The 23,565-nt window shown below is 38.0% G+C and overlaps 1 protein-coding gene across 9 annotated transcripts in view; it reads left to right on the forward strand.

Moving 5' to 3' along the window:
- CCDC88A (coiled-coil and HOOK domain protein 88A) overlaps window positions 1-23,565 on the forward strand; it is a 127,071-nt gene that overhangs the window by 50,101 nt on the left and 53,405 nt on the right. For all 9 annotated transcript variants that reach the window (XM_024752978.1, XM_024752980.1, XM_024752979.1 and 6 more), the window contains exons 8-9: window positions 4,311-4,483; window positions 20,928-21,009. In XM_024752978.1, the coding sequence (XP_024608746.1) occupies window positions 4,311-4,483; window positions 20,928-21,009 (255 nt within the window). The remainder of the gene's footprint in view (window positions 1-4,310; window positions 4,484-20,927; window positions 21,010-23,565) is intronic.

The following is a 23,565-nucleotide window of genomic DNA, read 5'->3' on the forward strand; positions in this document are numbered from 1 at the left end:
TGTGATCTCCTTCAGGAAAATTTGAGTCTGGTGGGGAGGGCTTTTAGAATAGCATCAGTAGAATGTTGTTTGCTGTGTCTGTGCCCTCGGGTATCTCCCAGGACACTAAGGACTGTCAGCTTATTAGGATCAGAAATGTGTTCTTTCATACTTGGGCACTTGATTCTGGGAGATTCCATATCATCACAGGCTGGTCAGCGGCTCCAGGCTTTGTTGTCCGCTCCCATTTCAGTGTGTATCCTGGCGAGCAGTAGTACTCACACTGGGAGTTGAAGTGGGCATCTAAAGCACTTAAATCCTCTACTTGCTGGCATGGCAAGAATTGGGAGCCGCAGGCTATCCACAGGGGATGCTCCCCCTTGTCAGAAGAGAGAGCCCTTTTTTCTGTTTTTATTGATCTTTTGTAATAATTGTTTCACTTCGATCTAGAAAATATAATTTGGTCACCCTGTTTTTAATTACTCTTCATTTTTTTGTTCTTAATGCTATGAAACAAGAATCTCTTCAGTCCTCTCCCTTTACCAAAAACCAAATATTTATCGTCACTGTTTATGCCAAGCTTTGTGTTATAAGTTTATTGTATACTATCTTAGTAAGTCTGCGCAATAACCCCATTTTAGAGATGAAGATTCTCAAGTTCAGAGAAGTTAGGTAACTTGTCTATTCTAACTCCAATGCTTGTGTCCCTAACCTTTATAACACCTTTGCCTAAATCTGTGATTGTGCTGAGCACATCTCTGATTCTTTTCCTTAATGACGAGTTCTATAAGTAGAATTATTGTCACCAGAATTTTTTTAGCATTGTATCTTTTTATGTTCATTCTTCAACATATATTAATAAATACCTGCTTTTTGCAAGATCTTGTGCTAGAGTATGTGGGAGCAACAAACTGACAAACTTTCAAAAAAGAACCAAAGATTGTTACAATCTAATAGGGAAATTATTTTAATAAACGAATTAACTGTAATAAAAATTTGAAAGTGACAAGTACCAAAAAAGACACATATATCTAAAAAAATACTATAGGAATTTAAAGAAGGAAGATATTACTTGCAACCATTAGTGGAATGTCTAGGATAGGAAGAATCAGAGAAGGCTTTAGAAATTAAAGGTATGCCTTAATAACATTTCCTGTCAGATTTTTTGAAAATGTTTGGAGTTCTTGAGCTCAAGAAACTACCACTATTAGAGAAAAGTCAAAATGTCTACATAATCTTTAATGGAAAATATCTGTGGATACTCTTACTTCTCAATACCAGGTTTCTTTCTCTTTAAAAAATATTTTGCAGCCCATAGATCTTTTGTGCTCTGTTTGTTGGCATCTGGAAGTTCTTGATACTTTAATTTCACCACCTGCTAATTTCAAACGTAATATGTGTCTTCAGTACTTTTCTTGAGTTTTCCGTTTTGTGAATCATTCAGTTAAATATTTTTGAGCAGCTCTTTTTGTGCACACTACTATGGTGGGTAACATCAGGGATACCAAGGAAGCATAAGAAAGAGTGTATCTGGTTTATTAAAAACATTGTAGATGAAAAATTGTAAGATGGCGTAAAATTAACTTCTAGTTTGTTCATGAAAGAGATATTTAGTTAATACTGTGTGCAGGTGTTATTGTTAAAGACAGGAGATGTTAGAAGGCAAGATTAAAGATAATTGAGACAGTAAGAAAATATACAGATAAAAGTTGATTCTGTGAAATTTGAGCTTGGGCTACTATGGAAATTAGTAACACTGTTCACAGAGTTACTGTCTCTCCCTTCACAGAGACAGGGAAGTTGGGCTGGACATACTGGGTAGATGGACAAGATGAAGTAATGTCAGTGAACAAACCACCCTTCAAAAAGTAGCACTGAAAGAGAAATAGTAGAAGGATAGTAAAGGAAAAATGTGATTTTTTTTTTTTCCTTTAGATAGTAGAAACTTGTATGTCTTTGAAGAACAAGGAGAAAAAACCAATAGGAAGAGAGAAATTGAAAATGTTATAGAAGTAAGGAATATATGTTGGGAATAAGAGATGCATGAAAATGGAGGAGTTTATCACAGGTGGTTTTGTTTCTTTGACAAGTTGGAGAAGGGGTCATTTGTTGGAAGTGATGATAGCAGTTTGTAGTTGGGGGCTTATGTAGAGAAAAGGGAATATATTTACAACAGCCATTGTGGGAAAATTTTGCCAGGAAATCATCAAGATTTTCAATAAAAGAATTGATGGGCATTGGAAAGAGCTTAATTGAAAGTGGATGGCAATTTCTGTAGTAGGGCTGTATATTTTTTTTGGTTTGTTTTGTTTTTTAGAGTTCTTTATCACCTTGGAGCAGAAATAGAAAAACTGATGGTAGGTAAGGAAAATGACATAGTGTTTGAGTCAGACTTGAATTTGAACTCCTGTTATACCTAACCATTAGATGTGTAACTTTGGTTAAGTTATTTAATCTATATGCACCTCGGTTTCCTTATGTCTAAAATAGATGTAAAGCCTCTATTGCCAATTATAGTATTGGTTAAGATCTTGTTGGGAAATCCCCTAGCTAGGGGTTCTATAAATATTAGTTCCCTTTTGTTTTTTCCTCAAAGAGTGAGCCATAGTCAAAGAATGGCATGGTGGGCTTCCCTGGTTGCGCAGTGGTTGAGAGTCCGCCTGCCGATGCAGGGGATGTGGGTTCGTGCCCCGGTCCGGGAAGACCCCACATGCCGTGGAGTGGCTGGGCCCGTGAGCCATGGCCGCTGAGCCTGCATGTCCAGAGCCTGTGCTCTGCAGCGGGAGAGGCCACAGCGGTGAGAAGGCCCGCATACCACACACACACACAAAAAGAATGGCATGGTGGTGTTAAATTAGAAAGTAAGGATGACATTTAACAGCCTAATTGTAGTTCCAGGCTGAGTAGAAACTCTAGGGTAGCCAAGAATAATATATTTGAGTGGGCAAAAAGGGGGAACTGAGTGATTAGAGGTTCAGGCATAGGAATGGTGATATGGCGCAAGAGAGGAATGGTTCTTTAACTGGAGAAGCCTGTATGTATTGGATTGGAAGTGGATGTGGAGTTGTAGAGAGAAAGGGAACTGGGAGGTCATATTCTGAGGTTTATCAGTAGGAATACTGGAATCTGTGAAAGCAGTAGTTGGACAGACCTTGATTTGTGCTCAAATGTATTGCAAGGATAAAGAAATGAATTCTGATGGGTGGTTTAAAAAAAGAAGAAGAAAAGTAATGATTCAATGAGGGCATTGTAAAACTTGGTGATGAGAGACAAAGTGAGGATGGTGATCTCATGTTCCTGAGGTGTAACTCTACCCATTCCATCTGGAGCAGAAGGACAGATGAAATGTCTACCAAAGACAATTTCTGTTTGCCTGGGAAGTTTGAAAGAAAATCTGAGAAAGTGGTTTAGAATAAGAGAATTTTCCAATAAGAGGAAAATTAGGGGAATGGAGGAATATGATTGAGATACATGTAGGTTAAATAGCCCTTAAAGTTCAGATTTAGGATAAATAGAAGATTTGTGTCCCATGGTGGGTCTCTAGAGAAAGGAATAAAGTTAAGCTTTGAGATGGGTAGCAGATTAGAACTAGTATTGTAAGAGAGAGCATAGGATATGGAGTGAAGAGACTGGTCTGGAGTCTTGGCATTGCTATGAACTAGTTGTGAGATCATGGGCAAATCAGTCTCTGTGCCTCAGTTACCTTAGCTGCAGAATTAAGAGGTTGAACTAAACTTCTGAGGTTTTTTTAGGTCCCTCTGAGGTTTCTATTTACAATTCTAGAGCAGTGTTGTCCAATTCTGCAAGAATGGCAAGACTGTAATTCTGCACTGTCCAGTGCAGTAACCACTAGCTACTTGTGGCTGTTGTGCCCTTGAAGTGTGGCTAATGTGACTAAGGAACTGTATTTTTAACTCTTTAACTTTGAGATTAGCCACTTGTGTTACTGGTTACCATGTTGGACAGCACAATTATAGACACATCACTCTTGAGTTAATTTCTTTACTATGTCAACAAGTCTTTTATGCCTTTCCAACAGTTGCTATCTGTTCTTATTTTACCACAATTTACTTTCTTTTGTTAAAACACTGGGAAGGGAAAGAAGTATTAAGTCTTGTTCTTGTGTTATCTACTAAATAGCTCATCCATCTACTGTTGAATAAAACTTAAAAAAATGACAGCTAAATATGACAAAGTTATTTTTGACCAAAGAATTCTTTTTTGGTGTTGCAGTATAATACTTAGACTTAGTGACTGGTTTTGATGTGTTTGGTTCTCTGATACGTAAAATAGTAAAAGTGATTCTGTGATTTATTTCTCTATTTCCTTAGACTATCATTGAACTCTCTGAAGAGCGGGATGGTCTTCATTTTCCACCCCATGCCTCTTCATCTGCACAGTCACCTTGTGGTTCTCCAGGCATGAAGCGAACAGAAAGTCGACAACATCTGTCAGTGGAACTGGCAGATGCTAAGGCCAAGATAAGAAGGCTTAGGCAGGAATTGTAAGTTGTTGCTTTTCAAGGCTTATTGAATTTATATAGTTGCAAAGGTGATCTAAACAATGTTTTTAGGCTTATGGAATATGGACGCGTGGTTCCCAGTTGCTAGGCTATGTCAAAGTTTTTGGTAGTATTTGCCAAAGTGAGAAAAATAAGTAGACTGACATAAGGTTTTATTAATGCTAAATCTTATCAATTTAAAGTATGCCCTTTATTCTGTATCAGTTTAAAGCATGCCCTATTTTTCTAGTGTTAGGATGTCCTTTCCTTCATAAAATAATGTTTTTCCTTGGCAAATTGAGGTCTGCTTAATTTTTTAATTTCTTGAAATCCAAAACACTGGCAACCACTGATACAGATCAATAAGTTCAACTTTTTTTAAATTAATGTTCTAAAAAACTGAATTTTTGGTATACAGTATTACAAAAAAAATAATTTTGTGGATCTTCTGCATTGAGTAATTGAAATGCCTGAGTCATGTATCAATACTTAGAAATGGTAAATATTCTGGTTGGTTAGTGCTGATGAAATTAATATCTATTTAACTTTCAAAGATCATTACAGGAAAGTCAGTATAAATGTTACATAGGCATTCCTTGGTAAATCACATGGAAAGAAATAACCAGTCTCTGCTGGAGATTTTCTGTATTGCAGTTTAAAAAGAACAAAGGAGTTTTGTATTTTAGGCTTTTTTTCTTTCTTTCCTTTTTTTTTTTTTTTTTGGTTTGTCTTCCTGGAATTTGGGCTTCGGAGTGTAGATTTTAAATTTAAAACCGCAATAATTAAGTTTATTTACTGATTGTTTAAAGCGGTTAGTTTAAGAAAGTGGTTGAATATGCAAGGTAGAAAAAATGTACAGTCCATAGGGAAATTTGAAAACAAAAAAATACAGCTTTCATTGTGAATGTCTGCATTATTATGTATCTATTGAAGTGAACACGCCCAGGATATTCTATAAACAGCTGCACCATGAAAATTAGGGAAAAGATTGCTGTTATTAGTTTGACTGGCAGTTAATGGATAGCCTAAACAGTGAGCACTAGTTGGTTCCATATAATTTAGCACAATCTTCCCCAGTCTTTAGATAAAGCATGCAATTAGAACTGCAATGATGGCTGTGAATTCATTTAACATTTTGCACTATATTAGAATTTGATTTTAAAATAAAATTTACTTGGGCATAACGTTATTAAAATTCCAAGCAACTTAGAGACATTAGTACAATTTGGTCTCATACGCTGATTGGAAAATGTAAATGAATAGTTTTAATGAGTAAATAAATATGCCAGATATAGCAAGTATTCCCAGTAACTAGCATTACATCAAATACCATCTCATATCTTCGTTGTTCTTTGAAAATGTGTCCCTTCATAGATTTCTTCTATTAGCATTTGTTTTAAGTGTTTTTGTTGGGATAGATCTTTACTAAAGTGATGAAGTATGGAATCATGGTGGATAAATTTAGTTCAGGTTGCCTTATACCTAATGCAAATAAATAATTGTTATGAGAACCTGCAAATTAACTAACACCATACTTGTGGGTGGTACATCATAATATAATTGCTTTGGATTTATTAACATACAGAGTAAAAGTATAATTTGCAATTTGGATAGAACAAGAAGTAATTCCTTATAAATTTCACTTCTAAGCGGCAGTTACCACTATCAAAGGCTTCCTTTAATAATACTGTCTGTCTCCATGGATCCCATGTTTCCAAAGAGTTTTTCTCTCACACAAATTCTTCTTAAAAAACACAGCTTTATTGAGATCTAGTTCATATATCAGGAAATTTATCCTTTTAAAGTGTACGATTCAGTGATTTTTAGTTTATTTAGAATTCTGCAACCATCACATGCTGTCTAATTTCAAGACATTTTCATCACCCCAAAAGGAAACTCCATACCCATCAACAGTCACTCTCCATCCCTCTTTGCCCTTGGCTCCTCAGAACCACTAATACACTTTCTAGTTCTATAGATCTGCCTATTCTGGACATTTCATATAAATGGATTCATATATTATGTGGCCTTTTGTGACTGACTTCTTTCACTTAGCATAATGTTGTCAGGGTTCATCCATGTTGTACCATATAGCAGTACTTCATTCCTTTTTATGGTTGAATAATATTCTCTCACATGGATATACCACATTTTGGTTACTCATTTATGAGTTGATGGACATTTGGATTGTTTCTACTTTTTGGCTGTTTAAATAATGCTCCTATGAACATTCATGTACACATTTTTGTGTATACATATATTTTCATTTCTCTTGGGTATTTACTGAGAAGTGGAAATGCTGGGTCATATAGTAGCTCTATGTTTAACCTTTTGAGGAACTGTCGAACTATTTGGCTGCACCATTTTACATCCCCACCAGCAATGTATGAGGGCTGCGCATCTTGATATCCTCACCAATACCTGTTATTATACACCTTTTTGATTATAGCCATCCTAGTGGGTGTGGAGTGATACCTCATTGTGGTTTGACTTCCAGTTCCCTGATGACTAATAATGTCGAGTATCTTTTTTCTTAATAAATTTATTTATTTATTTTTGGCTACATTGGATCTTTGTTGCTGACCACAGGCTTTCTCTAGTTGCAGTGAGCGGGGGCTACTCTTTGTTACAGTGTGGGGTGTTCTCATTGCGGTGGCTTCTTTTGTTGCGGAGCATGGGCTCCAGGCGCGCAGACTTCAGTAGTTGTGGCATGTGGGCTCAGTAGTTGTGGATCGCGGGCTCTAGAGCACAAGCTCAGTAGTTGTGACGCACGGGCTTAGTTGCTCTGCGGCATATCGGTTCTTCCTGGGCCAGGGCTCGAACCCTTGTCCCCTGCATTGGCAGGTGGATTCTTTTTTTTTTTTTGCGGCACGCGGGCCTCTCGCTGCTGTGGCCTCTCCCGTTGCGGAGCACAGGGTCCGGACGCGCAGGCTCAGCAGCCATGGCTAAGGGTCCCAGCCACTCCGTGGCATGTGGGATCTTCCTGGACCGGGGCACGAACCCACATACCCTGCATCAGCAGACGGACTCTCAACCACTGCGCCACCAGGGAAGCTCAGCAGGTGGATTCTTAACCCCTGCGCCACCAGGGAAGTCCTGTTGAGTGTCTTTTCATGTGCTTATTTGCCACTTGTATATCTTCTTTGGAAAAATGTTTATTCAGATCCTTTGTCCATTTTTAAATTGAGTTCCTAGGTAAACTTTAAAAAGAAAGTAAAATTGAAAGCATTGAAATTTTTTTTTAATAGTTTGAGGGTTTTTAAAAAATTTTTATTTATTTATCTTTGGCTGTGTTGGGTCTTCCTTGCTGTGTGTGGGCTTTCTCTAGTTGGGGCGAGCGAGGGCTACTCTTCGTTGTGGTGCACGGGCTACTCATCGTGGTGGCTTTTCTTGTTGTGGAGCAAGGGCTCTAGGCACATGGGCTTCAGTTGTGGCACATGAGCTCAGTAGTTGTGGCTCACTGGCTCTAGAGCAGAGGCTCAGTAGTTGTGACGCAAGGGCTTAATTGCTCCGCGGCATCTGGGATCTTCCTGGACCAGGGATCGAACTCATATCCCCTACATTGGCAGGTGGATTCTCAACCACTGTGCCACCAGGGAAGCCCAAAGGATTGGAATATTCCTCAAAAAGTTAACTATAGAATTTTTATATGACCCAGCAATTCCACACCTAGGTATATCCCACTAAAATTGAAAACGGACACTCAAACAGATACTGGTATGCCGATGTTCATTGTAGCATTACTCCCAGTAGACAAAAGGTGGAAACAATCCAAATGGCCATGAACAGATGGATAGACAAAATGTGCTTTAGGCACAATGGAATATTATTCAGCCATAAAAGATGAAATTTTGTTAGCTGCTACAACATGGATGAGCCATAGAAACAACTTGCTAAGTGAGATAAGCCAGGTACAAAGGACAAATATTGAATAATTCCACTTAAATGAAATATCTTTAATAGGCATATTGAGAGAGACAGAAAGTAGATTAGAGAGTTACTGCTTAATGAGTATAGAATTTCGCTTTGGGGTGATGAAAAAGTTTTGGGGATACATAGTCGTGATAGTTTAACAACACTGTAAATGTAACTAATGCTGCTGAACTGTACACTTAAAATTGCAATATTATGTTATATATATATTACCACAATAAAAAATTTGTTTTTAATTTTTAAAAAAGCATTTAACAACCTGTAAAGAAATATTTGTAAGAAATATCTTATAAAGCACAAAATGTAATAGCTTTTCATCAGAAGAAATTTTAATGGTACAGTCATAAGAAAATAAAATTAGCCTTTCCTAGTATTCAGATAAATTCAAATTAGAACAATAACATGGCATTTTTCAGTTGTTAAATTGTTTCACATATAGGCTCTTTTATCCTCTGCTAGTTGCATTTTAAATTTATAATGAACTTTCTGCAGGGCAGTTTGACAGTATATACCAAGGACCTTTAAACATGTAATGTACTTTTAGAAATCTGTCCTGGGGACTTCCCTGGTGGCGCAGTGGATAAGAATCCACCTGCCAGGGCTTCCCTAGTGGCGCAGGGGTTGAGAGTCCGCTTGCCAATGCAGGGGACACAGGTTCGTGCCCCGGTCCGGGAAGATCCCACATGCCGTGGAACGGCTGCGCCTGTGAGCCATGGCCACTGAGCCTGCGCGTCCGGAGCCTGTGCTCCACAACGGGAGAGGCCACAACAGTGAGAGGCCCGCGTACCGCAAAAAAAAAGAATCCACCTGCCAATGCAGGGGACACGGGTTTGACCCCTGGTCTGGGAAGATCCCACATGCCGCAGAGCACCTAAGCCCCTGTGCCACGACTACTGAGCCTGCGCTCTAGAAACCACGTTCCACAACTACTGAAGCCTGCGCGCCTAGAGCCCGTGCTCCACAGCAAGAGAAGCCACCGCAAGGAGAAACCCGCGCACTGCAACGAAGAGTAGCCCCCGCTCGCCACAACTAGAGAAAGCCCTCATGCAGCAACGAAGACCGAGCAGCCAAAAATAAATTAAAAATTAAATCTTTAAAAAAACAAAACAAATCTGTCCTGAAATATACAGGGCTTTATGTGTAATGATTTTATTTGCCAAAACATTGTTCATTACAGTGAAAATTGGGATCCACTTAAATAAATAAATTATGGTTCCTCTCTTAATGGGAATATTTCTCCATTCAAAATTAGGGTTTTTTAAAAAATGTAAGCAGATGCATGTATCTTTTCGAATTAGTGTTTTGTTGCTTTTTTTTCCAGGTATATACCCAGGAGTGGAATTGCTGGGTCATATGGTAGTTCTATTTTTAGTTTTTTGAGAAACCCCCATAGTGTTCTCCACAGTGGCTGCACCAATTTACATTCCCACGGGTACCCTTTTCTCCACATCCTTGGCAACATTTGTTGTTTGTGTTCGTTTTGATGGTAGCTGTTCTGACAGATGTAAGGCGGTATTTCATTGTGGTTTTATTTGCATTTCCCTGATTATTAGTGATGTTGAGCATCCTTTATTGTGTCTGTTGGCCATCTGCATATCCTCTTTGGAAAAATGTCTATTCAGGTCTTCTGCCCATTTTTTAATTGGGGTGTTTGCTTTTTTGATGTTGAGTTGTATGAACTGTTTATATATTTTGGATATTAACCCCTTATCAGTCATATCATTTACAGAATTTTCTCCATTCATTCAATGAAGTTGTCTTTTTTGGTTTTTTTGTTTAGTTTTGTTTTTTAATTAATTAATTTATTTATTTATTAATAAACAGGCTTTCTCTAGTTGTGGCAAGCGGGAGCTACTCCTCGTTGTGGTACGGTAGCTTCTCTTGTTGCAGAGCACGGGATGTAGGCATGTGGGCTTCAGAAGTTGCGGCTCATGGGCTCTAGAACCCAGGCTCAGTAGTTGTGGCGCACAGGCTTAGTTGCTCCGCGGCAAGTGGGATCTTTCTGGACCAGGGCTCAAACCCGTGTACCCTGCATTGGCAGGCAGATTCCTAGCCACTTTGCCACAAGGGAAGTCCCTGTCTTTTTGTTTTTGCTGTGCAAAAAGATTTTAAGTTTAATTAGGTCCCATTTTTTAATTTTTGCTGTTATTTCAAAGAATGTTCTGCCTATGTTTTCTTCTAGGAGTTTTATGGTTTCTGGTTTTGCATATAGGTCTTAATCCATTTTTAGTTTATTTTTGTGTATGGTGTTAGAAAATGTTCTAATTTCATTATTTTACATGTAGCTCTCCAGTTTTCCCAGCATAACTTACTAAAGAGACTATCTTTCTCCATTGTATATTCTTGCCTCCTTTGTTGTAGATTAATTAACCATAAATGCGTGGGTTTATTTCTGGGCTTCCTATTCTGTTCCATTGATCTATTGTCTGTTTTTGTGCCAGTGTCATACTGTTTTAATTACGGGAGCTTTGTAGTGTAGCCTGAAGTGAGGACACGTGATTCCTCCATCTCTGTTCTTCTTTCTCACGACTCTTTTGGCTATTTGGGTCTTTTTGTGTTTCCATACAATTTTTAAGATTATTTAATCTAGTTCTGCGAAAAATGCCATTGGTATTTTGATAGGGTTTGCATTGAATCTGTAGATTGCCTTGGTTAGTATGGCCATTTTAACAGTATGAATTCTTCCAGTCTGAGAACACAGTGTATCTTTCCTTCTGTTTGTGTTGTTCAGTTTCTTTCATCAGTGTCTTATACTTTTCTGAGTACGGGTCCTTTACCTCCTTTGGTAGGTTTATTCCTAGATATCTTATTCTTTTTGATGTGATGGTAAATGGGATTGTTTCCTTAATTTCTCTTTCAAATAGTTTAATGTTAGTGTGTAGAAATTCAACAGATTTCTGTATATTAATTTAGTATCCTGCAACTTTACTGAATTCGTTGGTGAGCTCTAGTAGTTTCTGGTTACATCTTTAGGATTTCCTATCTGTGTTGCCGAACTTAGGTTCAGCTGCTCACTGTTTGAAGGCCAGTACTTGAGAGAAAAGTATTGGTTGGAAAAGAAAGGTTGCTTTATTCAGGAGGCTAGCAACCTGGGGAGAAGGTAGACTTGTGTCCAAAAACCAGCTCTGAAGATTCTGCTTGACCATGAAAGTTTTTAAAAGGAGAATAATTTTGGAGGTGATCAGAGTCTTGTTATCTTCTCCTGTGTGCACACTTTCTTCTGATTGGTTGGTGGTGAGGTAACAGGGTGGTATTCCAAGAATCTTCTGCTCAGCCTGAAGTGACCATCCTCCACCTGGGTGGGGGCCTTAGTTCCTGTAAGGAACGGCTGCGCCTGTGAGCCATGGCCACTGAGCCTGCGCGTCCGGAGCCTGTGCTCCACAACGGGAGAGGCCACAACAGTGAGAGGCCCGCGTACCGCAAAAAAAAAGAATCCACCTGCCAATGCAGGGGACACGGGTTTGACCCCTGGTCTGGGAAGATCCCACATGCCGCAGAGCACCTAAGCCCCTGTGCCACGACTACTGAGCCTGCGCTCTAGAAACCACGTTCCACAACTACTGAAGCCTGCGCGCCTAGAGCCCGTGCTCCACAGCAAGAGAAGCCACCGCAAGGAGAAACCCGCGCACTGCAACGAAGAGTAGCCCCCGCTCGCCACAACTAGAGAAAGCCCTCATGCAGCAACGAAGACCGAGCAGCCAAAAATAAATTAAAAATTAAATCTTTAAAAAAACAAAACAAATCTGTCCTGAAATATACAGGGCTTTATGTGTAATGATTTTATTTGCCAAAACATTGTTCATTACAGTGAAAATTGGGATCCACTTAAATAAATAAATTATGGTTCCTCTCTTAATGGGAATATTTCTCCATTCAAAATTAGGGTTTTTTAAAAAATGTAAGCAGATGCATGTATCTTTTCGAATTAGTGTTTTGTTGCTTTTTTTTCCAGGTATATACCCAGGAGTGGAATTGCTGGGTCATATGGTAGTTCTATTTTTAGTTTTTTGAGAAACCCCCATAGTGTTCTCCACAGTGGCTGCACCAATTTACATTCCCACGGGTACCCTTTTCTCCACATCCTTGGCAACATTTGTTGTTTGTGTTCGTTTTGATGGTAGCTGTTCTGACAGATGTAAGGCGGTATTTCATTGTGGTTTTATTTGCATTTCCCTGATTATTAGTGATGTTGAGCATCCTTTATTGTGTCTGTTGGCCATCTGCATATCCTCTTTGGAAAAATGTCTATTCAGGTCTTCTGCCCATTTTTTAATTGGGGTGTTTGCTTTTTTGATGTTGAGTTGTATGAACTGTTTATATATTTTGGATATTAACCCCTTATCAGTCATATCATTTACAGAATTTTCTCCATTCATTCAATGAAGTTGTCTTTTTTGGTTTTTTTGTTTAGTTTTGTTTTTTAATTAATTAATTTATTTATTTATTAATAAACAGGCTTTCTCTAGTTGTGGCAAGCGGGAGCTACTCCTCGTTGTGGTACGGTAGCTTCTCTTGTTGCAGAGCACGGGATGTAGGCATGTGGGCTTCAGAAGTTGCGGCTCATGGGCTCTAGAACCCAGGCTCAGTAGTTGTGGCGCACAGGCTTAGTTGCTCCGCGGCAAGTGGGATCTTTCTGGACCAGGGCTCAAACCCGTGTACCCTGCATTGGCAGGCAGATTCCTAGCCACTTTGCCACAAGGGAAGTCCCTGTCTTTTTGTTTTTGCTGTGCAAAAAGATTTTAAGTTTAATTAGGTCCCATTTTTTAATTTTTGCTGTTATTTCAAAGAATGTTCTGCCTATGTTTTCTTCTAGGAGTTTTATGGTTTCTGGTTTTGCATATAGGTCTTAATCCATTTTGAGTTTATTTTTGTGTATGGTGTTAGAAAATGTTCTAATTTCATTATTTTACATGTAGCTCTCCAGTTTTCCCAGCATAACTTACTAAAGAGACTATCTTTCTCCATTGTATATTCTTGCCTCCTTTGTTGTAGATTAATTAACCATAAATGCGTGGGTTTATTTCTGGGCTTCCTATTCTGTTCCATTGATCTATTGTCTGTTTTTGTGCCAGTGTCATACTGTTTTAATTACGGGAGCTTTGTAGTGTAGCCTGAAGTGAGGACACGTGATTCCTCCATCTCTGTTCTTCTTTCTCACGACTCTTTTGGCTATTTGGGTCTTTTTGTGTTTCCATACAATTTTTAAGATTATTTAATCTAGTTCTGCGAAAAATGCCATTGGTATTTTGATAGGGTTTGCATTGAATCTGTAGGTTGCCTTGGTTAGTATGGCCATTTTAACAGTATGAATTCTTCCAGTCTGAGAACACAGTGTATCTTTCCTTCTGTTTGTGTTGTTCAGTTTCTTTCATCAGTGTCTTATACTTTTCTGAGTACGGGTCCTTTACCTCCTTTGGTAGGTTTATTCCTAGATATCTTATTCTTTTTGATGTGATGGTAAATGGGATTGTTTCCTTAATTTCTCTTTCAAATAGTTTAATGTTAGTGTGTAGAAATTCAACAGATTTCTGTATATTAATTTAGTATCCTGCAACTTTACTGAATTCGTTGGTGAGCTCTAGTAGTTTCTGGTTACATCTTTAGGATTTCCTATCTGTGTTGCCGAACTTAGGTTCAGCTGCTCACTGTTTGAAGGCCAGTACTTGAGAGAAAAGTATTGGTTGGAAAAGAAAGGTTGCTTTATTCAGGAGGCTAGCAACCTGGGGAGAAGGTAGACTTGTGTCCAAAAACCAGCTCTGAAGATTCTGCTTGACCATGAAAGTTTTTAAAAGGAGAATAATTTTGGAGGTGATCAGAGTCTTGTTATCTTCTCCTGTGTGCACACTTTCTTCTGATTGGTTGGTGGTGAGGTAACAGGGTGGTATTCCAAGAATCTTCTGCTCAGCCTGAAGTGACCATCCTCCACCTGGGTGGGGGCCTTAGTTCCTGTAAAAGAACTCAAAGGTATTGTTATGTATATTCCTTGAGGAGGCATCAGGACCCTGCTTTATTGCTGCACAGCTGTTTCTTGACTATTCCTCCTTTGTTTCTACATTCCCTTCCTTCCCTGATTAGCAACTGTTTGAATCTGCCCTTTGGAACTCAGGGAATGTCAGGAGGCTGAATGAAGCCTATTTCCTACAAACAAGAAACAAGGGACACGAAAAGGACTTGCACCTGGGAGGGTCCCACAGGGTCCTGCTCACTTTCATCCATAGTGTCATGTCATCTCCCAATAGTGAGGGTTTTCATTCTTCCTTGCCAATTTGGATTCCTTTTATTTCTTTTTCTTATCTGCTGTGGCTAGGACTTCAATACTATGTTGAATAAAAGTGGTGAGAGTGGACATCCTTGTCTTACTATTGATCTTCATGGAAATGCTTTCAGCTTATCACCATTGAGTATGATTTTAGCTGTGGGTTTGTCATATATAGCCTTTATTATATTGCGGTATGGTCCCTCTATGCCCACTTTCTGCAGAGTTTTTATTCAAAATGGGTGTTGAGTTTCGTCAAAAGCTTTTTCTGCATCTATCAAGATGATCATATGGTTTTTCTTCTTCAGTTTGTTAATGTAGTGTTCAAAAAGATACATGCACCCCAGTGTTCATAGTAGCATTATTTACACTTGCCAAGACATGGTAGCAACCTAAGTGTCCATCAACAGATGAATGGATTAAGAATATGTGGTATAAACACAAGAGAAAGAAAAGACCTACAATAACAAACCCTAAACAATTAAGAAAATGGGAATAGGAACATACATATTGATAATTACCTTAAATGTAAATGGATTAAATGCTCCAACCAAAAGACATAGACTGGCTGAATGGATACAAAAACAAGACCCGTATATATGCTGTCTACAAGAGACCCACTTCAGACCTAGGGACACATACAGACTGAAAGTGAGGGGATGGAAAAAGATATTCCATGCAAATGGAAATCAAAAGAAAGCTGCAGTAGCAATTCTCATATCAGACAAAATAGACTTTAAAACAAAGACTGTTACAAGAGAAAAAGAAGGACACTACATAATGATCAAGGGATCAATCTAAGAAGAAGATATAACAATTGTAAATATTTATGCACCCAACATAGGAGCACCTCAGTACATAAGGCAAATACTAACGGCCATAAAAAGGAAAATCGACAGTAACACAATAATAGTAGGGACTTTAACACCCCACTTTCACCAATGGACAGATCATCCAAAATAAAAATAAATAAGGAAACACAAGCTTTAAATGATACATTAAAGAAGATGGACTTAATTGATATTTACAGGACATTCCATCCGAAAACAACAGAATACACTTTCTTCTCAAGTGCTCATGGAACATCCTCCAGGATAGATCATGTCTTGGGTCACAAATCAAGCCTTGGTAAATTTAAGAAAATTGAAATCGTATCAGGTATCTTGTCTGACCACAGTGCTATGAGACTAGATATCAATTACAGGAAAAAGTCTGTAAAAAAAACAAACACATGGAAGCTAAACAATACACTACTTAATAACGAAGTGATCACTGAAGAAATCAAAGAGGAAATAAAAAAATACCTAGAAACAAATGATGATGAAAACACGAAGACACAAAACCTATGGGATGCAGTAAAAGCAGTTCTAAGAGGGAAGTTCATAGCAATACAGTCCTACCTTAAGACACAAGAAACATCTCAAATAAACAACCTAACCTTACACCTAAAGCAATTAGAGAAAGAAGAAAAAAAAAAACCCAAAGTTAGAAGGAAAGAAATCATAAAGATTAGATCCGAAATAAATGAAAAAGAAATGAAGGAAACGATAGCAAAGATCAATAAAACTAAAAGTTGGTTCTTTGAGAAGATAAACAAAATTGATAAACCATTAGCCAGACTCATAAAGAAAAAAAGGGAGAAGACTCAAATCAAGAGAATTAGAAATGAAAAAGAAGTAACAACTGACACTGCAGAAATACAAAGGATCCTGAGAGATAACTGCAAGCAACTATATGCCAATAAAATGGACAACCTGGAAGAAATGGACAAATTCTTAGAAATGCACAAACTTCCAAGACTGAACCAGGAAGAAATAGAAAATATGAACAGACCAATCACAAGCACTGAAATTGAAACTGTGGTTAAAAATCTTCCAACAAACAAAAGCCCAGGACCTGATGCTTCACAGGCATACTCTATCAAACATTTAGAGAAGAGCTAACACCTATCCTTCTCAAACTCTTCCAAAATATAGCAGAGGGAGGAACACTCCCAAACTCATTCTACAAGGCCACCATCACCCTGATACCAAAACCAGACAAAGATGTCACAAAGAAAGAAAACTACAGGTCAATATCACTGATGAACATAGATGCAAAAATCCTCAACAAAATACTAGCAAAAATCCAACAGCACATTAAAAGAATCATACACCATGATCAAGTGGGGTTTACCCCAGGAATGCAAAGATTCTTCAATATACGCAAATCAATCAATGTGATACACCATATTAACAAACTGAAGAAGAAAAACCATATGATCATCTCAATAGATGCAGAGAAAGCTTTCGATAAAATTCAACACCCATTTATGATAAAAACCCTCCAGAAAGTAGACATAGAGGGAACTTACCTGAACATAATAAAGGACATATGTGACAAACCCACAGCCAACATCGTTCTCAATGGTGAAAAACTGAAACCATTTCCACTAAGATTAGGAGCAAGACACGGTTGCCCACTCTCACCACTCTTATTCAACATAGATTGGGAAGTTTTAGCCACAGCAGTTAGAGAAGAAAAAGAAATAAAAGGAATACAAATCGGAAAAGAAGAAGTAAGGCTGTCACTGTTTGCAGATGACATGATACTACACATAGAGAATCCTAAAGGTGCTAACAGAAAAGTACTAGAGTTCATCAATGAATTTGGTAAAGTAGAAGGATACAAAATTAATGCACAGAAATCTCTTGCATTCCTATACACTAATGATGAAAAATCTGAAAATGCAATTAAGAAAACACTCCCTTTTACCCTTGGAACAAAAAGAATAAAATATCTAGGAATAAACCTACCTAAGGAGACAAAAGACATGTATGCAGAAAACTATAAGACACTGATGAAAGAAATTAAAGATTATACAAACAGAGGGACAGATATACCATGTTCGTGGATTGGAAGAATCAACATTGTGAAAATGACTATACTACCCAAAGCAATCTACAGATTCAGTGCAATCCCTATCAAACTACCAATGGCATTTTTCACAGAACTAGAACAAAAAATTTCACAGTTTGTATGGAAACACAAAAGACCCCGAATAGCCAAAGCAATCTTGAGAAAGGAAAGCAGAGCTGGAGGAATCAGTCTCCCAGACTTCAGAGTATACTACAATGCTGCAGTAATCAAGACAGTATGGTACTGGCACAAAAACAGAAATATAGGTCAATGGGACAGGATAGAAATCCCAGAGATAAACCCACGCATATATGGTCACCTTATCTTTCATAAAGGAGGCAAGAATATACAGTGGAGAAAAGACAGCCTCTTCAAGAAGTGGTGCTGGGAAAACTGGACAGCTACATGTAAAAGAATGTAATTAGAACACTCCCTAACACCATACACAAAAATAAGCTCAAAATGGATTAAAGACCTAAATGTAAGGCCAGACACTATCAAACTCTTAGAGGAAAGCATAGGAGAACATTCTATGACATAAATCACAGCAAGATCCTTTCTGACCCACCTCCTAGAGAAATGGAAATAAAAACAAAAATAAACAAATAGGACCTAATGAAACTCAAAAGCTTTTGCACAGCAAAGGAAACCATAAACAAGACGAAAAGACAAACCTCACAATGGGAGAAAATATTTACAAATGAAGCAACTGACAGAGGATTAATCTCCAAAATTTACAAGCAGTTTATGCAGCTCAATATCACAAAAACAAACAACCCAGTCCACAAATGGGCAGAAGGCCTAAATAGACATTTCTCCAAAGAAGATGTACAGATTGTCAACAAACACGTGAAAGAATGCTGAACATCATTAATCATTAGAGAAATGCAAATCAAAGCCACAATGAGATGTCATCTCACACCGGTCAGAATGGCCATCCTCAAAAAATCTACAAACAATATATGCTGGAGAGGGTGTGGAGAAAAGGGAACCCTCTTGCACTGTTGGTGGGAATGTAAATTGATACAGCCACTGTGGAGAACAGTATGGAAGTTCCTTAAAAAACTAAAAATAGAACTACCATATGACCCAGCAATCCCACTACTGGGCATATACCCTGAGAAAACCGTAATTCAAAAAGAAGATTCATGTACCACAATGTTCATTGTAGCTCTGTTTATAATAGCCAGGACATGGAAGCAACCTAAGTGTCCATCAACAGATGAATGGATAAAGAAGATGTGGCACATATATACAATGGAATATTTCTCAGCCATATAAAGAAACGAAATTGAGTCATTTGTAGTGAGGTGGATGGACCTAGAGTCTGTCATACAGAGTGAAGTAAGTCAGAAAGAGAAAAACAAATACTGTATGCTAATACATATATATGGAATCTACAAAACAAAAAAAAAAGTGGTCATGAACCTAGGGGCAAGACTGGAATAAAGACGCATACCTACTAGAGAATGGACTTGAGGATATGGGGAGGGGGAGGGTAAGCTGGGACAAAGTGAGAGAGTGGCATGAACATATATACACTACCAAATGTAAAATAGATAGCTAGTGGGAAGCAGCTGCATAGCTCAGGGAGATTAGCTCAGTGCTTTTTGAGCACCTAGAGGGGTGGGATAGGGAGGGTGGGAGGGAGGGAGACACAAGAGGGAGGAGATATGGGGATATATGTATATGTATAACTGATTCACTTTGTTATAAAGCAGAAACTAACACCACTGTAAAGCAGTTATACTCCAATAAAGATGTTTAAAAAAAGAACATGTGGTATGTATACATAGAATGGAGTGCTACGCAGCCATAAAAAATGAAATGTTGCCATTTAAAACAACATGGATGGACTTGGAGGGTATTATGCTAAGTGAAATAAGTCAGACAGAGAAAGACAAATACTGTGTGATGTCACTTATATGTGGAATCTAAAAAATAAAACAAACTAATGAATGTAACAAGAAAGAAACAGACTCATAGATATAGGGAACAAACCAGTGGTTACCAATTGGTAGAGAGGGAAGCGGGAGGGGCAGTATAAGAGTAGGGGATTAAGAGGTACAACTTATGTATAAAGTAAGCTACAGGATATATTGTGTACAGCACAGGGAATATAGCCAATATTTTATGGAGTATAACTTTTAAAAATTTTGAATCACTGTAGTGTATATCCATAACTTACATAACATTGTATGTCAAGTATACTTCAATAAAAAATTTTTCTGGTGAAAAAAAATTTTAAACCTAAGCAGGTATAAGATGTTAGAAACAGATTGTTTTACATAATGAACATTTACTTTTTATTATTTAAGAACAGAAGATGGACAAGTAGAGATAGTGAGTGGAGACTTAACTTTGAGAAGCTTGGCTCTGGAGGGGAGATAGAAAATGGGAGTTAGAAGTAAAGCAATTTAAAAAGAAAAAAGTGTGTAGTAGGAGAAATACAAAGATGTCTGGACTACAGGGAAGAAACCAATAGAGATAAAGATTTTAGCAGGGGGATTTTTGCAGAAACTAACTCCTGTAGCTGTAATACGTTTCCGGTCAAAAATGTATTAGGTATCTGTGGCAGTGTATCATTTTCTTTAGGTCGTTGTAAATGTTGAAAATAGTTTGGGGCTTCCCTGGTGGCACAGTGGTTAAGAATCTGCCTGCCAGTTCAGGGGACACGGGTTCCAGCCCTGGTGCAGGAAGATCCCACATGCCACGGAGCCACTAAGCCCGCAAGCCACAACTACTGAGCCTGCGCTCTAGAGCCCCCCGAGCCACAACTACTGAAACCTGCGCGCGTAGAGCCTGTGCTCCGTAACAAGAGAAGCCACAGCAATGAGAAGCCCACACACCACAACAAAGAGAACCCCCGCTCGCCACAGCTAGAGAAAGCCCGCGCGCAGCAACTAAGACCCAACACAGCCAAAAATAAATAAATAAATTTATTAAAAAAAATAGTTTGGAGACTGTTAGAAGTCTCAGACCCAGATAATATTGCCTTTCATAAAAACTCTTCCAGCTTATTTGTCTTTGACTAGGCAGAGAGGGAGAAAGAGCTAAAGGAGAGTGAGAATTGGGGGATGGCAGAACAGATGAAGAGAGAGAAGCTACCTTATGAACTATGAGGACATTAGTCACTGAGGTTCTTAGCCTTTGGAGAACTTTAAGGGAGAGTATCATGACATCCAGTCATATAAATTCCTAATACCAATTTCTTTATCTTTTCCCCTAGGTTGGGGTTATGGCCAGTACTATGTTAAACTAGATGTTTAGTAATGATAATAAATTTGTATTGATACAGATGATGATCATAGTTTTCAAAGCATTAAGTTTATTATTCAATAAATATTTTTTGCATTTAAGGGAGGAAAAGACTGAACAGTTGTTGGACTGTAAACAAGAACTTGAGCAAATGGAAATAGAACTAAAAAGGCTGCAACAAGAGGTTTGTACCTGGAACTTTTATTATATAGGATCAATTGGAAATTGATTTTTCTCCTTATAATATATAACATTTGCCTTACTGCTTCCTGAGGTTTCATGAGATCCAATGACTTTTTCAGTGTTTCTCTCTTCAAAAATGCCACAACCAAAACTAGGAATCAAAACTAGAAAGGTCTTTGGAGTTTTCTTTTTTCTCTATTAGTTCTATTCAAACTTTGCTAAGATTCCAGGAGACTCTTAGGACTGGCCCAGTTCCAGGTTTCTCTTTTTTATGTATTGGCTTCTGTGGGCTTGGAAGCTGGAACACCTCTAGGTCTCTGCTGTCTGATGGTGCTTTATGTTAACCTTATATATGACAGAATGCTTTTTAATTTTTCACTGTTTCTACTAAATAAGATCCAAACTTTTACTTTTTTAAATACTATTTTTATTTTTCTAATGCTTTGTGTTTTTTCATCTTGAACCAAGACTGTTTAAGAATTTGCTTCTTTTAATTACTCTGTAATGTTTCGTTTTCATTTAGAGGTAGTACAAGAGGTCTTCTTTAACCCATAAATGGTAAGGATTGGGGTAAGGCTGGATAATTATTTCTTCTCCTTACTTCACCTAACCTGCCATTTTAAATTCAGGGAACATTTCACTTGTGGAATCATAAACTGGGAACTTTCTAGATGAATGAATCTAGGGATCATAATTTTTAGTTTTAGGTTTGCTGTTGCTGCTATTCCACTTCTTGGTAGCAGGGTTTTTTTGTATTTGTGTTCCATCTAAAATTGTGGTTCTCAATCTTTTTGGTCTCAAGACCCTTCTTTACTCTTGAAGATTAATGAGGGTTATTTAATGTGTGTTCTCTTTACTGGAATTTACTATATTTGAAATCAAAACTAAGAATTTTAAAAGTATTTATTAATTCATTTAAAAATAATACTCAATCGACTCTATGTTAACATAAAAATTATATAGTAATTAACCACTCTTTTCCAAAACAAAAAAAAAATTAGAAGAATAGTAGTCTTTTATATTTTTTGCAAATCTTTTTTAAATGCCTGGATTAATTGAAGACTACCAGATTCTCATATCTATTGAATATTTCTGCATTCAATCTGTTAAGATATCACATTCCATGTATGTAGCCTCTGGAAAACTCCACTGTCCCTTCATGAGAGAATGAGAGTGAAAACAGCAAGTACTGTCTTAGTATTATTATGAAAATAGTTTTGACCTCATGAATTCCCTGGAAGGGTTTCAGGGACCCACAGATTTCCCTGGATCGCACTTTGATTACTGCTACTCAAAGGATTACAAGAGGGCTTTAAAAAGGTTGAATTTTAATACTTATTTCAAATGGCATAAAGATATGCACTAATCATATGCAAGTAATCATTCATGTGAAAGTATTAAAAACTCAGCATGGGCTTCCCTGGTGGTGCAGTGGTTGAGAGTCCGCCTGCCGATGCAGAGGACACGGATTCGTGCCCCGGTCCGGGAAGATCCCACATGCTGTGGAGCGGCTAGACCCATGAGCCATGGCCGCTGAGCCTGTGCGTCCGGAGCCTGCGCTCCGCAGCGGGAGAGGCCTTAACAATGAGAGGCCCGCGTACCGGAAAAACAAACAAACAAACAACTCAGCAGGATTTTGGTAACATGTCTGGATAGAAACATTATTTCTCTAAAGTAACTAATGATCGACTTTTGTAAGAGTTTGCCTTTTCTGTGTTTTTACTATCTGGCATTTTAAAGTTAACTTTTCACCTTAAATTCATTGCAAATGGTTATGTTGAGGAGAGGTTTACTTACTTTAAAATATCCTGAATATTTTTTACATTCTTAATGGAGAACATTATATATAAAAGTTTTTATACAGTATATGCTTTTATTTTTGTATAGAAACATATTTTTTTTAATTTTATTATTTTTTTTAATATTCATTTATTTATTTAGCTGCACTGAGTATTAGTTGTGGCATGCAGGATCTTCATTGCCATGTGCAGGATCTTCATTGCTGCATTTGGGATCTTTAGTTGCAGCATGCGAACTCTTAGTTGCAGCATGTGGGATCTAGTTCTCTGACCAGGGATCAAGCCCGCTCCCCTTGCATTGGGAGCATGGAGTCTTAGGCACTGGACCACCAGGGAAGTCCCTAGAAACATATATGTTTAAAATGTATATTCTTGGTTTAAAAAAAGGCTTTTTTATCTCCCCATTTAAAAAAAATAATTAAGGTGTAATTTATATACCATTGAATTTACACTTTTCGCAGTCCATCGCCTTAACTACTTGGCCTCCTCGTCCTACAAAGATCACACTTTTAAAGTATACAAGTCAAGGACTTCCCTGGTGGTGCAGTGGATGAGACTCTGCGCTCCCAATGCAGGGGGCCTGGGTTCAATCCCTGGTCAGGGAACTAGATCCCACACGCATGCCACAACTAACAGTTTGCATGCCACAGCTAAGGACCTCAAGTGCCGCAACTAAGGAGCTGGCGAAATGCAACTAAGGAGCCCGCCTCCCACAATGAAGACCTGGTGCAAATAAATAATTTTAAAATAATAATAAT

This window comes from Neophocaena asiaeorientalis, unplaced genomic scaffold, assembly GCF_003031525.2.
Source record: "Neophocaena asiaeorientalis asiaeorientalis breed wild unplaced genomic scaffold, Neophocaena_asiaeorientalis_V1.1 scaffold100, whole genome shotgun sequence".
In the NCBI taxonomy this organism is placed as follows: Eukaryota; Metazoa; Chordata; class Mammalia; order Artiodactyla; family Phocoenidae; genus Neophocaena; species Neophocaena asiaeorientalis.